The sequence below is a fragment of the Lepisosteus oculatus genome, chromosome 5, assembly GCF_040954835.1.
Source record: "Lepisosteus oculatus isolate fLepOcu1 chromosome 5, fLepOcu1.hap2, whole genome shotgun sequence".
In the NCBI taxonomy this organism is placed as follows: Eukaryota; Metazoa; Chordata; class Actinopteri; order Semionotiformes; family Lepisosteidae; genus Lepisosteus; species Lepisosteus oculatus.
Window position 1 is genome coordinate 5,386,436 of NC_090700.1, and position 15,819 is coordinate 5,402,254.

Below are 15,819 nucleotides of genomic sequence, written 5' to 3' on the forward strand. Positions count from 1 at the left end.
GCACCGCCGGAGGGTCGGACACGGATGCTGTCAAGAGCACCCCGCAAGTCTATTCCGAACCCTTCAATCAAGACCCCCCGAGTTCGTGCCTGTAGCGACATGCCCGCGAAATGGGTTAGTTTGGCTCATTTTCTCCCAGGCCAGGGAATGGCCCACGCCCCTTTCCCCTTCGACAGCTACGCGTCCCTTGGTCACGCAAGCGGATTTCCCGGCGCACCGCGCTGTAAACAGGCTCCCGGCGAGGTCTGCCGTCCTAGCTGAGCCGCAGTAAAGCGCTTTTCTGTCGTCGGCCCTACGCAACCAGCCTGAACACTGCGGAACCGCAAAAACGGAGATGGCTGTAGCCCTTTCTAGGTCGCTTCGGCGGTGACACCGCAGGCCTGACGTGCGCGTATGGCACTAAAAAAGAAATGAGTGCAGCAGACGGTCCCGTTTCACCCGTGTCTGCGTGAGGCTCGGCGAGATGTTTTCGTCGCCAAGAGACCGACCGGCCACACTCTGGGTATCAGATTAGCTGAATACCCGCAGAAGCGAGGGAGCTGGGGGGCGATGGCAGAAACCTAGAGGTTTTTTTAAAAAACAGCACGAGAAACACATCCAGAGATCCGCCCCAAGTCCCGTACGTGGAACTGCGACACCCGTGTTATGCCGTGTGAATGTCTGTGGCGCTGAACTCAAGGTGCCGCAGGACCGCAGTCAGCACACGCACGATGAAGGCTGTATTGGAGGCAGGGGGTGGAATATTCAATGAATGCAGTATTAATTCATCTGATAAGCATGATGCGACGCACCTTTCAGCGTACTGCCCCATATGTAGCGACACCATCGTGTTTACTAGCACATACCACTGTAATGTATATATGTATATTTTTTCCAAATCACACCGCCCCCTCCCCGCCGCATCCCTCCTCCGCTAGAGCTATTTCTGTCCCCCTCTGTCTCACTCACCTCCTTCCGAGTGGATCTTCTTCGATTTCCTATTGAAATACATCGTGACGGGGTCTCTCTCGAGGCGGGATCGCGCGGCAGACAAGCGGACATGCTCCTCGCTCGGGGGCCCGGCAGCCTAATGACGGGGCGCCGGGTGCAGCGCGGCGCTCCGGGAGCAGCCCGTCATCGACACAGCCCGCTGATCAGAACACCTCGCCATGACGAAGCGTGTTAGCCACAGCACCGTCGCATAATTACCCAGAGGCGGTCTGGGACGGGCAGATTAACTGTGGAGCGGACCGGAGCTGGCTAATGTCTCAAGCGGCGTTCGTTAGACCGGCTGTACCAAGGAGAAGGGTGAACGCGCCCCGTCTCTCCCAGGCACAGCGCAGTCCAGCAGCTGCAGATCGAGGGGGGAAGACCGTCAGCTGTTTCAGTAAACCCCAGTTCCTCTCTCACAATCACCACGTTTTTTTTTTCCTTCTTTCCCCCTCATTTTCACGTGTCTTTCAATGCTACATTGAATCGAGGGTGAAATTGAAATGCTAATTGAACCCTTTTGCTAAACTCCATGCTGAGAGCCGAAGGGTTACTGTTTTTTTCTTTAATTGAATCGTTTAAGTCTCTCTACATTCCCCTCCGTTTTGTTCAAACATGTTTTAAATGTCGTGTGTGCATTTTAAGGGCAAGACGTTCAATTGCCACTGATGTATTTGTTTGTTTTTTTAATATTCCAGTTTTTAAATCCTATTTATTCACACTTGTAAACCATCTTTACAAGCCATACAAGTTGTAATCAGCCATCAGATGTGTGTTATCTGTTATGAGAGGTCGCCAACCAACCGCTATACCATTAAGGTACTGAGACTTCTCAGTACCTTAATGGTATTCTTCGGCAATCCAGGCCTTTGTAACAGCATTTTAAAAAAGCGGTTACCTGCTCTGCAAGTGTTCAATTAAAGTTCACTATTGCCAAGCGCAAGCGGGTCTAGGGCGGTGCTGTGCAAGACTTGAGTCTCCTAAATCTTATCAATAATTGTTAGGAATAATTACCTGCCCCCCGCAGTACTTCCGGCAACGCGATTTTAAAATGTGTGGACTTTTAAAAAAAAAGGTCAGGGCCTCGTACAGAACGAGTCGTGCGTCATCGCTGTAGGACAGAGGGGTCATTTCTCCGGTTGCTTTAAAATACTGTAATGCAGCCGAGCCCCAGGCCGTCTCAAGCTGTACCTGCAAGTCCATGTTGCGATTTTCCATCGTGAATAATTTTCCATTTCACGGCCGATTTATATCGCTGCCACCCACCCCTGAAGGGGGGACGCCGTAGGAAAGGGTGCAATCTGGGCGCAAAAAGCGCATCACGCGATTACATGGCACAATACCGACTTCCTATTGCTAATGTATACAGCCACTGAGGTGGCAGAGAGGAGCAGTAAACCACAGTAAACCACGAATGACCAAGCAAGCAGTGGGTTCTTCACATTAAAATCAATTTGAAACAGCACCGCTGTGTGCGGCGATGACTGCCTTGTGTAAGATATGAACATCCATGGCACACCGGGAGTTCAGTACCCTCCGTAGTCTTTTTGTTTACTCCCTGCATCCATCTCTTTCCATAAGGTGGCTGATTAACCCCCTGGCAAGGGCTGCAGCAAGTTGGCGCGATATTAGTAGTCAGGAGGAGACCAGAGGAAATTGAGGCCGATGTGAGAGAACACACAAGCTCCACGCAGAAGGGACTGCAGTCAGAAAGCAACAGCGGTTTACCCCACCCCAGCCTTCTGCAGCATTACAAAACTCGTTCTTCATCTGCATTCTGCGCAACACTCAGTAAAAGTGCACTTGCAGAGTTGTCAAAGTAGTGTCTTAAACGCAGGCTGATGGATGATGTACTGAGACATTTAACAAGCAGGAGTCTAACACCCTCGTTGTAATTGAGTGACTAAACCTAAACGAAATCATAATAAATCATTAATATCTGTTTTGCCAGATAATCCTATCTTTAGAACAACTTTTCACCTAATTCTGCAGGATGCTGACATTTTATAGCAGCACTTTGAAAAAAGTAAAAAAAAGTCCCCAAGAAATTAAAAAAATATCAGCTCTACATGGTGATGTCCCCATATTTCCTAACTGTTGAACTCATTTTCAGATAATCAATTAAACCCATTTTCTCACCTCTTAACTGTTTGAATGGTGAACACCCTCAAATAGATGTAAAACAGCATCAACTGAGCTGATAAGGCTGAACATGATTAAAACAACCCACAATGTTTGATGGTCAAAAGTGCAGTCAGGACTGAAATAAATGCGCAGAGACTAAAGCTCCAGCCAGTCAGTAAAGCATGTATTTAGGTTTTAGCTCAAAGTTCTGGAAAAACATGTAGTGGTAAAAACAGTACACAGAGAAGAATCCATGTGTTTTATCTTATATCAGCACTGAACATATATTTAAAGGTTCTGAAACTTCACATCAGTTGAACCTTTGTGGAAATTTAAAAACTCAGGCAATAGATACTCCTTCAGCATTTGCAGAGCCTCATTTTTTTATCCCTTCATTTGGATTCTGGCATCACTGCTGACAGACAAGAAACAGTTAATGCAGAGACAGGAGAGATTCACCTCCCTCTCCCACTTTTAAAATAAAATGAAAAAATGTGTGCATAAAACACGGAGACATAAGAGAGAAAATCATGGATAAAAACTCTGTGCCATCATTTAAAATATGATAGTGGAATTATGTATTTAAAGTGGTGATAAATTACACTTATACATATAAAATTGTGGAGCTATAGATTAACAGATAATGACATGCAATTTAAGTTTAGGAAAATACCCTATTTGACTCAAGTTGCAAACCATCACCATATTGCACCTGAAAAACACAAGTGTCATCTTCTGTCAAAAATGAGTTTTTCCCTGCCAGGGAATTAGTTCAGTCTCACAGACAACAGATGGCTTCTAAAGTCCGCCACCTCTTGCAGGTATGTGGGAAGTGGTTCTTGTTTTAAAGAAACGGTTGTATTGTGCTTTCAGTCTGTTCTGTTATGAAAAAAAGTTGACAAAAACAAAGGTACCCTTTTGTGGTGCCAATATGACATTTTCTGGAATGCTAAATGGGCATGAACTCCAGAGGCTTTACAGGTTCTGGGTATTTAAGATAATTTGATTGGCCTTATACAATTTCTTGCGATAGGAATTTGTCTTTTTACATACCCCAACTTGCTCTCCATGAGACACAGACAGGGAGAGAGCCTGTGGTCAGAGCACAGGGTCAGCCATTGTACAGCGCCCCTGGAGCAGCTGGGGTTAAGGGCCTTGCTCAGGGGCCCAAGGGAGTAGGATTCTTCTGCCGGCTGTGGGATTTGAACTGGCAACCTTCCAGCCACAGGCGCAGATCCTCAGCCAGCTTTGGAACATAATCTACCTGTTGGCTTTTTTTATTAAAGGGAAAAAAGGTCTTCCCATATCTAAGAAATCATCAGACATTACTGTGAACCCCATCTGCTACACAAAAAAATAGAACTATACAAATAAAACCAATTGCGAAGGTGGGGAATGATTAAAAAGTGCGGCAACAGCCGGCAGTGGTACAAAAGTTCACAACGGGGCTTCTGTTTGCATAATGACTGTAAAGGGTACAGTTTTGCTCTAAGGACATCCTGAAACTGTGAAAACAGCAAGCTGAAAATGGCAGCTGTTTCCTGAGAGCTCCCAGCAGACATGGATGCATCTGAACCTCAATGATGTTCCACGATTGTTCACAAATTTGTAAGACTTGTTACAAAATGTGCCTTATAAGTTAAGCTTGTGCACAGTAACTCCAGAGCAATGCGTGGGCCAGTTCAGAGGATAAGGGGTTTGCTATGTTAAATCTAAATGCAATCAGATAAATGCAATCTGAGGATAATTTCCAAACAAACCACCAGGGGGCAGAGTTTTCTCTGGCTACATGCTTGACAGATATATTAGCTGTATGCATCTGTAAAGCACTTGTCAGAGTGGTTATAGCAATAGCTGAAACAATTTGTAATTGGTTATTTTGTGAACTTAACAATCTACAACTAGAGCAGAACAAGAAACAAAAATAAACAACAGTACAAAATATGTTCTCCATCATAAAAAAGAAAGTGGTCGAAACAGCTTCACCTGGAGGGAAGGAAGAGAATTTCTCACTTATAACCCATGTTTGTCTGGTTTTATGTTTTAGAACTAATCCCAACAAAGTCCTGCTCTATAATTAAAGTGATAACTCGGCTGCAGAAGCAAACGGGTAACACACAGACACACAAACTCTCCCTAATCAAATAGCTTCCCCACCCCCACACAGAAAAAGGCACACCCTTGAAAAACTATTATATGCAGTTGTACTGAAATCCAACACAGCTGGGACCTCAGATGGGAAAACTAGCCCCAGATCCATTTGCAAACGTTACATCCAAATATGTAACATATATAACGTTATTTCTCGGGTGAGTGCCTAGAAGAGAAAAAAAACAGTTCTGCTTTTGATAAACGTTATCCATATAACAGGCTTTCTGGGAAACATTCTGCAACTATATGGGATCTAACTCCGTCTTTCGGTGAGTATATTAAAAAACGAACATTCAATTTCTTAAGATCTTCAAGAATTTCTCATTTCTGGTGAAAAACAAAAAACTGAAGGATTCTGAGTTGTAATGCTTTAACGCCAAACACGACCCGTTGACTACCATAAAACGGATAATAATTCAACCTCATTAGATGGGGTAGAGAACTGAGGGGGGCTCTCATACGTGTGGGCTTAAATGACATTTTCTTTAGAGTTTTAAAAACCGTCAATGAAACAGAATGAACAGATAGATTAACACTATTTTTTATTTTACTGACCCAAGATGACAGTCGATAATTACACGTAGTTTTGATGTGCTTGGGCTGGTTTTGCGTCCTGTCGATTGTTTAAAAAGATAAAGTTGGAAAAAACATTTAATATTCTTCCATTTAACTGAGTAAAATGTTAATAGCGGACTTATAGCCACTGGGCATCACTGCTAGCATGTCCGATGGTCAGGTTTTCCTTACAAAAATCTGCCATCCGCCGGACCTCACGTAGAAACGCCGAAAACGAAACCGGGAGGGGGCTTTCATTAAACGGACGACCGATGCTTCTAAAAAAAGTGCTCAACTCAAAAAAAGTCTAAAAAAATATAGCTTTAGTTACTTCTGTTTTAAGCGTTCTCATCCGTTTGTCTTTTCTTTTTTTTTTTTGGTTCTACCTTACGCTCATTACCATGAATTTAACACTTGAAACATGAAAGCGGTATGTACAGACGGGGGCAGCCGGGGGGGGCCGGTCAGACGTGGTGGGGGTGCAGGACGGGCTGCCGGCAGATGGGGCAGGTGTTGTTCTCGGACAGCCAGCGGTCGATGCAGTGGATGTGGAACTCGTGCGCGCAGGGCAGCCTCCTCAGCTTGTTCCCCTGGGCGTACTCGTTGATGCAGACGCTGCAGGCGCGGCCCAGCTCCCCCTCCAGGCTGGCCTGGCCGTAGGTGCGGGTGGACAGGTTGTCGATCTGCTCTTTGGTCAGGCCGCGGGGGTGCTCCTCGTCGTCGTCGTCGTTGAGCAGGAAGAAGTGCGCCAGCCGCAGGATGGGCAGCGTGCCGTTCTCCACCAGGTTGTTGGTGTCCCTGCCGGCCGGTCGGCCCTCTCCCGGCTGCGCCAGGAGCTGGGAATGGGCGCCCCCCGTCAGCCGCTCCTCCAGCCCCCTCGCCCCCGCCCCCTCCTGCGACGGCGGCTCCGCCGGCCCCTGGGCGGCGGCGGCGGCGGCGGCCTCGTCGCCGTGGAGACGGAAGGCCTGCACGGCGGGGCTCCCCTCCAGGCCCGCCCCAGCGGCCTCGGAGTCGGCCTCGGTCTCCATCAGCGAGCTGAGCTCCCCGAAGCCGGTCATGATCTGGCGCAGGATGGAGCGCAGCGCCGTGGAGGAGGGCTCGCCCAGGCCCGTCTCCGAGATGCGGCGCAGCGGGATGCGGATGGTGCTGACGTAGGTGCGGATGCCCGCGCGCTCCGAGCGCGAGATGGTGCGCCGGAACCCCCCGCTGTCGCTCTCGAAGGTGACGGTGTTCTCCGCCATGCGCACCCGGGACCGCGTGCGGCTGGCGATGCTGTCCCGGTCCCGGTTCTCCCCGGGACGGATCCGGCGCACCTGGAGGTCCAACATGATGGTGGGGTGCCGCCGCACGCCGCCCGAGGCTGAGGAATGGGACTCCGCGTCCTCTGCGCCCGCTTCGGGGGCAGCGAGGGGCGCTGGGGGCTCCCCGCCCTGCTCCCTGACTGGCTCATCGACCGCCATGGCCGTGCCGCCCAGGGCCACGAGCCCGCCGGCGGTGGTGCCGCCCACGCCTTCCCCCTGCCTGCCCGCTGCGGGCACCGAGTCACTGGGCTCCGAGCGCAGCGGAGAGCGACTGCGCCGGCCCGCCGCGCTGCGGGCGCCCCCGCGCTGGGCCGAGTCGGCCCGCGCCCGGCCCCTGGCTCTAGTCCTGCTCCTCCGCGGCTGGGCGGCGGGGGCCTCGCCCCCCCGCGGCTCGGGCTCAGGGTGCACCCGGGGGCAGTCCAGCCCCGCCCGGGCGTCCGCGGCCTGCTCCTCGGAGGCGCGCGGAGTCCGCCCCCGCCGCCCCCCACTCGTCCTCGCCCTCCAGGGCTGGGCCGGCGGCTCCGGGGGCTCGCCCCTCCGCAGGCCCCTCCCCCTGCCGGCAGGGGGCTCCTGGGGGGGTTCGGTCCTCCGGGCCGCCGAGGGGCCCGGCGCCCTCCTGTGCAGGTGGGCCCTCCCGGCGGGGCGGGAGGCCGGCGGGCCGCCGGGGTCGAGGCGCAGGTCCGCGGGCTCGCCGGCCTCCGCCCCCTCGGGCTGCTCGTGGTTGATGTTGATCTCCAGGCTGAAGCGGAACTCGCCGCTGTTGGGGTTGGTGCGGCTCACCGCGCGCCAGGTCTGGTTGCCGCTCTGGCCGCTGCGGGTGGCGTTCCCGGTCCGCCGGAACGTGTTCAGCCACTCCAGCAGGGAGTCGCTGCCGGAGGACTCCCCCGGGGCGTCGGGGCTCCCTGGGGACCAGAGAGAGACAGCGGCCGGCGTGAGGGGGCGGCGGGAGCGCCCCCGCCCCCGCCCGCCGCAAAACGAAACGCCACGCTTGCGGTCAAAACGACCGCGATACAAGAAACGACTCGTTTCGAAACGCTTTTTCGATGCAGTAGAAAGAGAACGAGGCGGAAGGGGTTTAGGCGGCGTGCCGCGAGGGAGAGGAGGGGCCTCACCGCTGCTCGCGTCCTCCTCCGCAGGCGGGCCGGCCCCCGCAGGCGGCTGGGCGGACAGCCTCTCCTTCGCCCCGTCCAGACGCCGGCGCAGCTCCTCCGCCGTCACCTCTCCTGCACGGGGGGGGGGACACGAAGAGCCGGTCAGGCCGGAGAGCCGGAGAGCCGGAGAGCCGAGGCGGCTCAAGACCCTCGACCTCGAGTCCCAAAGCCCACCCGAGAGAGCGTCTCCACAGACGCCCTCTGCCCGTGCCCTCTGTGGAGGGGCGCCCGCTTTTACTCCAGGATGGAACGGAAGGAAGAGGGCAGTTGAAAGGGCCCCCAAAATAAAAAATAATCGCCAGGGGTACGAACTCCTAGCGCCTGTGGTTGGGAGGTTGCAGGTTCAAATCCTGCGGCCGGCAGAGGAACGTTTCCGCAGGTCTTTCCTCCCGGCGGCTGTCAGGGTGTATAACACTTCCCTAGGCTAGGACTGTTAGCCCTTCATTTGCTCCTCTATGGACAGCATGTTTGCTCCATTGTACGTTTTGGACAATCAGTCTGTATAAACCTATGCACATTTTGCACATATTTTATTGTTTTTACAGTGACTATGATCAGCACATTTTGCACACACCTATGTATTTATTTTTATTTATCTTGTTTGTCTTTTGTTTTATAACTATTCTGATGTCTGTTTTGCTTGTCCTGGGCTGGACTGCTGTAACACATCAATTTCCCTACGGGATCAATAAAGTCTCATCTATCTATCTACTCCATAGGGGCCCCCGAGCACGGCCCTTCACCCCGAGCGCTCCAGGGCTGCGCCATATAAACGGCCGACCCTGCGCTCCAATCCTGAGCTTCTCTCTCCCTGTCTGTGTGTCTCAAGGAGAGCAAGCTGGGGTCTGCGAAAAGACGAACTCCTAATGCAAGAAACTGTATCGGGCCAGTGAAGCGACCTCATCTGATCTCCCAGCAAGCGCAGCCTCAAACCCCCGCCCAGCAGGGGGCAGTGTCACCGGGCCAGGCAGGGGGACCCGCGTACCTGGCGTGCCCAGGAGGTTGCTGTCCCTCATGAGGCGGTACTCGTCCTCGCTCAGCCCGTCGATGAACTGGTAGTACGCCTCCTCGCGGCGCAGCCTCTCCTCCTGCCGCCGCCGCTCGTCCCGCCCGCCGGGCGCCGCAGGGCTGGGAGGGTCCATCGCCACGGAAACCGCTCCGGCTGCCTGAAGGAGGAGGGGGGGGGAGTTTACCGGGAGAACACACTCCGTGAGGCTGGCGAGCGAAACAAACAGCAGGGTTTCGGGGCTTTCCTCTGCACTATTAACTTTTAACTTTGCATCCATTCGTTCAAATTCATTCGAAACCTGGAACCCGAGAACATCATATCCGGCCCGCAGACGGCCTGTCCACAGTCTCCCGCTGCACGTATATAATGAGAAAACCGTTATCACTGCCGCACAACATTTTGACAAAAGCAGTAATGGGGGGAAATAAATCCACAAAGCACCGCATGAGGAAAACCTCAAATTGCCTGGCATCTGTCAGAAAGCAATAGTCTGGCGACATGAAACATGACAGCAGTGTCAGCAGTCAGCAGCGTACAGGCTCTGAATACCCTGTGGGCCTGAAGAATCGAAACCGGGAGTCCTGTACCTCCAGGACTGCAACATGACACAGCTCAAGCCCTTGGTGCACTCTGTGGGCAGAAAGCAGGTGGGGCTGGCTGCTCAAATTGGACAAAAACTCCTAGCAAAACAATATGCAGAGTATTGTGCAGATTTCAGTTTTCAGTACAGCTGCTGTGAGGGCTATAAGCTGTAAGCTGTCAGACTCTCGCTATGTTTGGATCCACTGGAAATATTACTGACTGTACTTGTGTTGCTTTTATGATTCATTACAACTTACACCTTTAAAATGACGTTTGCTTCATCTGAATCCTTATGCCCGTTTATGCACTACGAGGAAACAACCTTGAAATAACCAAGAAAAAGTGCTGTCTCCAGTAGCATAAACTGGGAGTGTATCTGTTAGGATAACAAAAACACAGTCCATTCACACGGGGCTGTTCATGTCTCAGTCACTATCCAGAAACGTCTATCCCAATGAAAAATGACCGTATCAACCACTGAGACCAGAATATAATTCCTTATCACATATACCATCTTAAACTCCAACAAAGTTTCACTGCGGAGCTGTTGGTACACAGAAATAAACATCTGTTAGGCATGATCTCTGCATTTGTCTAAAAGGCTCTGCGACGAAAATATGTTTTTTTATCTCCCCAGCAGAGCCAGCAAATGGAAGGAACAGTCTAAAAAAATTTTCAATTAAAAACAACCTGGTGCAGAAAGCTGCTTTCTCATTTTTTTAAGAGTACACGGAAGATACGTGCTCTCCGTAGCAACGCGCGATTAGGCGCCCACTCTAAAATTTAAGGTTAAACAAAAATAGAAGCCAAACACAGTATCATGAAGTGAAATGTAAAATCAGTGCATAAAATGGTTTATACAGAGCGAAGATGGGCCTTCGTAAAAAATACACTAACCCTAGATACAAATACTACAAGCCTTACAGGGCTCCCTACCAATCAGTGGGCCCAGACCCGTATATTGACAGACGAAACGCCCAAACAGCTGAGCGGGGAGGCGGGACAAACAGAAAACAAAAAAAAAATGAGAGTCGGGCCCCGGATATTTCATCGCGAAGAAGACACAAAAGACAGCGTCGGTCTCCCGAAATCCCCGCAAAATACGCCTCGGATTCCCTTTGAAAAAAACCCCAGCCCCGCCGCCGGTGCTGTTCTGTCTTGCGGACGTGCGTGTCCATGCAAACAAACGCGTAACCTATACAGTGAGATTGCGTTGCCTCACCACCGCCGTGTAGACCGTTTCAGTGCTCGCGATACACAAAATGGCACCGCAAAGAGAGCAGACGCTCCGTCCAGGGAAGACGGCACACGTACAAGGAGAACCGCTGCCGTGACAAGACAGCTCGGGCACACTTCAGTACCTGAAACCCTCAGCTGAAATATGGACGGGTCCTCTTCCCTTCCCCTGCTGTCCGGGATACAGTGTAAGATGGGAACACCAGTGCAGCACCCAATACAGTCCTACCTGCAACAAGCGACGAGATACATTGCACCCCCCCCTCCAGGAGACATGTACAGTACACTAGGCTTTCTTTTTTAGACTCACGTTTTGTACATATGTTCCTTTAACGCCTCAATTAAAATCGTGTCATGGATTTAAAAGTAAACCTTTCGATTTATCTCCATACTCTTGAATACCAGTGTCGCCCCCTCCCCCCCCTTCTGTTCTAGTCTGTTCTTTGTGTGTCCAGACTGTGAGTAACTCTTGTATTGTATTGTATGTATTGTACTATTATTATATTATTTGTTACACTGTGGCTGTGTTGTCTGTGTTAAGCTTTATTTATTGTTGTAGTCTTCTTATTTATTGTTATTGTCATCCTGTAAAGCGCTTTGAGAAGCCACCTTTAAAGGCGCTATATAAAATAAAGTTTATTTTTATTATTATTATTATTATTATAAGCTGCTGTTGCACTGCAATTTCCCTCACGGGATCAATAAAGTATCTATCTATGTAGCGTATTCCCTATTGGAACACGATACTGCACCGTTTTCCGATTCGCACAGCATTTACTGGTAAATACCATGGCGGAATCTGCAAGTCATACAAAAGACACCTGAAGAAGGCCCCACGGCCGAAACGTTGTGTTTTCTTTCTTCTCTTTTCAGCATGGAATACGCGCATTACCTGTTCCTTTCTATTCGTATAACATCCATCCATCCATTTTCTAACCCCTTTTAACAGTACAGGGTCACAAGTGAGCTGGGGTCAAGGTGGGATACACACTGCATGGGACCGCAGTCCGTCACAGAGCACACCGACACTCCAGGGCCGATCTTCCCAGAAGCCAACTAGCCCACCAGCGTGTCTTTGGACCGTGGGAGAACATACACACTCCATGCAGACAGCACCCCAGGGATTGAACCCTGGACCCCTGCGCTGCGATGCTAACCAGTTCCTGCAGATGGTGCGTTTTTTTTCCCCCCACCCAGTTAAAAGCCTGTATCAAACTTCTGTGGGAAATGTCCTTGTGACCCAGCGTCTTTTCCTGGAGAAACAGCCACAAGTGGCAAATCATGTCAGTGCATCATTTGTGTTTTCCATTTTGTACCTTGTGTTTTAAGGTTAGTTTGCCCTGCTCCATTCTAGGCCTGGAATGTATTGATGTTTGCATACTTGAAAGTACAGATGCCTCTTGTATGTGTACCACGGCCATTGATGTTTAAGTGTAGTATAATAATGGAGGTCCAACAAAGAGTCCTTAATTTATATACCCCCCTCCATCCAAAATTGCTTTACAGACAGGAGGGGTCTCCCCTTAGTCACCACTGAAGGGCAGCTTGTGTGACCGAGCATGTGGCCATTCTGGACCAGGAACCCCACTGCACAGCAGATCGGCGAGGCGGAGGAGGACTGAGAAACCGCTTCTTCAGTTGAACTGAAGGGGGAAGTTAAGGTTAAATCCAGGAATTTAGCCTCGATTACCGATTTAAAGACCTTACTCTTCAGAAGAGCAACATGGGATCTTTAAACTTTATTATACAGCGAAGTTCTTCGCTCCTTGCACGACTTTCACGCAAGACACGCAGGGCAACCACTATCGTGACTTGGGCGCGTCTCCAATACTCCAGGACCCCGACGACACCCTTAAATGTCTCACACACCAGTGCCACACACGCCCCGCGAGAGCTGGGGGAAAAGACATCTGGCAGAGCATCTGGTGACAACTGGCAGAACTGGGGAAAAAAAGAAGTCTCATGTCTGTAAACGACTGTCCTCGCAATCGTCTATAACTGGATATTAACATGAGATTCGACCTTTTTTTCTTACTGAACGTTGCCGGAACAAAACCTGATGCTCTTCACGTCTAGCATGGTCACTCAAGCGAAATTCCAGTAGAGGGAGCTCTAGAGTTTCGGAGCTCATCTTTGTACATATATATACACTGCAATATCTGTTTACAAAACGGCCAATCTCCTTTTTTTGTTTGTTTTTGTTGCTCTGACGTTAAAATATACCCCCCCCAAAAAATAAAAATTTAGGTTTCGTGACGTTCAGTCTAAACCCAGTCTGGTTACTTCACAACTGTGGAAAAAGACAGCCCAAAAAACAAAAGAAACCCGAAGAGTTGGCTTAGCGCGTGTTTTTTAAACGCCCGGCGCGATAACGTGATTTACGAAGGTCGGAAAACACACGTTTCCTCTGCCGCTGGTCCACGCAGCGGAGCTCCTCTTGACAACAGCGACGGTTTCGCTGCGGAAGGGCCGGGGGGTTAAAATCCACGTGGTGCGCCGCACAGAAGCGCACGTCTCCCTTTCCAGACGGTCCTTTATTTTAAAGCCTGGCTTGGCGACGCTTTGCGACATTGCCGTGCGCTGATGCCCAGCTCCTGCGAGCAGATACCGGCAGAGAGGCGCAGCTGCAGAAAGCGAGAGAGAGAGAGAGAGAGGGAAGCAAGCAGAAGCGGTGTCGGTGTCGGTGTCGGTGCAGCAGGAGCCCAGACGCTGCAGAAAATCGTGCATCTCTCCGCCACACGCACAGCCGGTACATGCCGCATCTCGGCCCGGCGAGGGGGCAGCGCTAGGGGGGGGGGGGAAGATCGATAGATACGTAGAGCCCAGGTGCGAAGAGAGGGGCTGCTTCCCAGGCGGCGCTTGGGGGAAAAAAAAGGCGAGGAAAATGGACTATGATTTCAAAGTGAAGCTGACTGGGGAGAGAGAGCGAGTCGAGGACCTGTTTGAATACGAGGGCTGCAAAGTTGGAAGGGGCACTTACGGACATGTGTACAAGGCGAAGAGGAAAGATGGGTGAGTCGGCAGGCCTGCCGGGCTGGCCCCGGGTGAAAATAAAGCGCACACTTTCTTCGCGGCTCTTTGGTTCATTTTAGTTGTGTTGCTGTTGTTGGTGGTGGTGGTGGTGTTGCCTCTATTGTTTGAGATCCCAGAGACGGTGGTGTTGTTGTTGTTGTTGTTGTTGTCGTCCTGCTGGATAACGCAACCCGAATAGAAAAGAGACATGCTCAGTAACACAGTACCAGCTCCATGAGATGTGGCTGTTTTTGTCTCTTTAACTGGAGAGGGACAAAGCTGCCCGGACTGTCACACCAAACCCCCCCCAGTCCGTGCCAACCAAAGATAACTGGATAGGTGCCGTGTGCTGCTGTTTTTGCTAAATCGTTGCTCTTCTTAACTGGTGTTACGAATTTGCACCGCCTGGCTGTTGCACTGTTTTCTGATTAGAACTACAGTGGCGGCGTCCCCCGTAATAGACCGAGCCCGTTTGCAGAAAACGTCCTGAAAAAATACATTGTCGAGGAGGTGTTTACGTTGTAAATCCTCAGCTTGGGATGGTGGGATTCGGGAAACCGATTTGCCGAAGAGCGACGTTCCCATATCAGAGTAACCTCTCGTTTATGGGGGGGAGGGGGGGTGAATTTCAGGTTTTCTTTCCTCTTCCGAGTCTCCACGACGATGGTGTTATTCACTTTTATTCGCCCCCCTTTTGCAATAAACGCGAACACGAGGCACTTGCAAACAAACCGACATTTCTCGGAGGGTTCTGCGTTTGTCGGAGCTGTGTCTTCCTGCGGACAGCTCTGCGCGTCGAAGTCTGCGGTCACTGCTTTAAATCGCTCGCATCAACCCGAATAGCAACTCGCAAGAGATGCTCCATACATCTTGAGGGGCGGTTCAGTTTTTTTTTTTTAATATATATATAGCAGTTACATGAGACGAAGAAGAAGTTCCGCTTGCCCCTGGAGCTCAAGGTGAAGGACATCCTTCAGCTGCCTGGAGAGACGTGAAAGCTGACCCCGGGTTGCTGTCCTTTTCAACAGGAATTTATTAATAGTCCCAAGAGTGCACAGGTGCTTCTCTGCCACTGGCTGTATCGGTGTGAGCGTCCTTCTTTCTCTGAGTGCACACGTGACACACGCACTGTGTGTGAGCAATGGAGGGCACGCGGTAGCCACCACTCCTGTGTTTTGGCACCTTAGAAAAGAGTTTGAACTGCGGTTCTGGACTTGCCTGTCCACAGACAGAAGCCAGGCTTGGTCCCAGTATCTCTTGGGGGCACAATACACGGCTCTCCTCCCCAACAAGTCAGGGTCACTGCCAGGCAAGATGGGGGGGGACCACAGGCAGGGGGGATGAGTTTAATGTCCTGTCCTCAATTAAGAAGAAGGGACCAAAACAAAAACTGCATTTAAGTTGGCGGATGGAAGGGGTCATTCATCCCCCTCTCGAGTGAAGCCGCGCCGCTAATGAGCAGTGACATCCAGCCTGGTGTTGATGCGTGTCAGCTCTGACTGTCGGGACAGAAGGCACTCGAATATGGGTCATCTCCTGCAGTTGTCCGCCCCGAACTCCCAGCACCAAAACGCAGGGGAATCTTACAGTGTGGAGCGGCGGGCAGGGCTCTGGACTCCTCACTGGAAGCTGTGGGTCCACCACTCTCATGCGGGTTCACATCTCGGGTGGGACAGTGCTGTTGTACCTTTCCACGAGATGCTTCAGTCACATGCCCTGCTTCGTGTGT

The 15,819-nt window shown here is 51.0% G+C and overlaps 3 protein-coding genes across 8 annotated transcripts in view; 1 reads left to right on the top strand and 2 right to left on the bottom strand.

The window, feature by feature from the left end:
* The window catches only part of atp8a2 (ATPase phospholipid transporting 8A2), a 115,807-nt gene extending 114,484 nt beyond the window's left edge, over positions 1 to 1,323 (bottom strand). For both annotated transcript variants that reach the window (XM_006628015.3, XM_015341594.2), the window contains exon 1: positions 949 to 1,323. In XM_006628015.3, coding sequence (XP_006628078.2) covers positions 949 to 991 — 43 coding nt within the window. In that variant the 5' untranslated portion in view covers positions 992 to 1,323. The remainder of the gene's footprint in view (positions 1 to 948) is intronic.
* Positions 1,324 to 5,769: 4,446 nt separating this feature from the next.
* rnf6 (ring finger protein (C3H2C3 type) 6) lies at positions 5,770 to 13,727 on the bottom strand. 3 transcript variants are annotated; one of them, XM_069189945.1, is made up of 4 exons: positions 13,479 to 13,727; positions 9,237 to 9,417; positions 8,213 to 8,323; positions 5,770 to 8,002 (listed from the first exon to the last, which is right to left on the bottom strand). In XM_069189945.1, exons 1-4 carry the CDS (start codon positions 13,647 to 13,649, stop codon positions 6,264 to 6,266), a joined length of 2,202 nt encoding a protein of 733 aa, XP_069046046.1. In that variant the 5' UTR covers positions 13,650 to 13,727; the 3' UTR covers positions 5,770 to 6,263. The 3 variants fall into 3 exon arrangements, with proteins under 3 accessions (XP_069046046.1, XP_069046047.1, XP_069046048.1); XM_069189946.1 differs by lacking the exon at positions 13,479 to 13,727 and adding an exon at positions 11,204 to 11,312; XM_069189947.1 differs by lacking the exon at positions 13,479 to 13,727 and adding an exon at positions 11,065 to 11,197.
* Positions 13,728 to 13,734: 7 nt separating this feature from the next.
* Positions 13,735 to 15,819, top strand: part of cdk8 (cyclin dependent kinase 8) — a 41,390-nt gene continuing 39,305 nt past the window's right edge. For 2 of the 3 annotated variants that reach the window (XM_069189949.1, XM_069189950.1), the window contains exon 1: positions 13,735 to 14,090. In XM_069189949.1, the coding sequence (XP_069046050.1) occupies positions 13,963 to 14,090 (128 nt within the window). In that variant the 5' untranslated portion in view covers positions 13,735 to 13,962. The remainder of the gene's footprint in view (positions 14,091 to 15,819) is intronic. The other variant, XM_069189948.1, reaches the window with a different exon arrangement.

Bases quoted from the DNA above. Each gene is read 5' to 3' on its own strand.
- rnf6 (XM_069189945.1), bottom strand. From the start codon at position 13,649: ATGTCGCAAAGCGTCGCCAAGCCAGGCTTTAAAATAAAGGACCGTCTG. The intron at 9,418-13,478 runs GTGTGTTTTCCG...CTCCTCCTTCAG, and splicing joins GGACCAGCGGCAGAGGAAAC to GCAGCCGGAGCGGTTTCCGT. The intron at 8,003-8,212 runs GTGAGGCCCCTC...TCTGGTCCCCAG, and splicing joins GGAGGAGGACGCGAGCAGCG to GGAGCCCCGACGCCCCGGGG.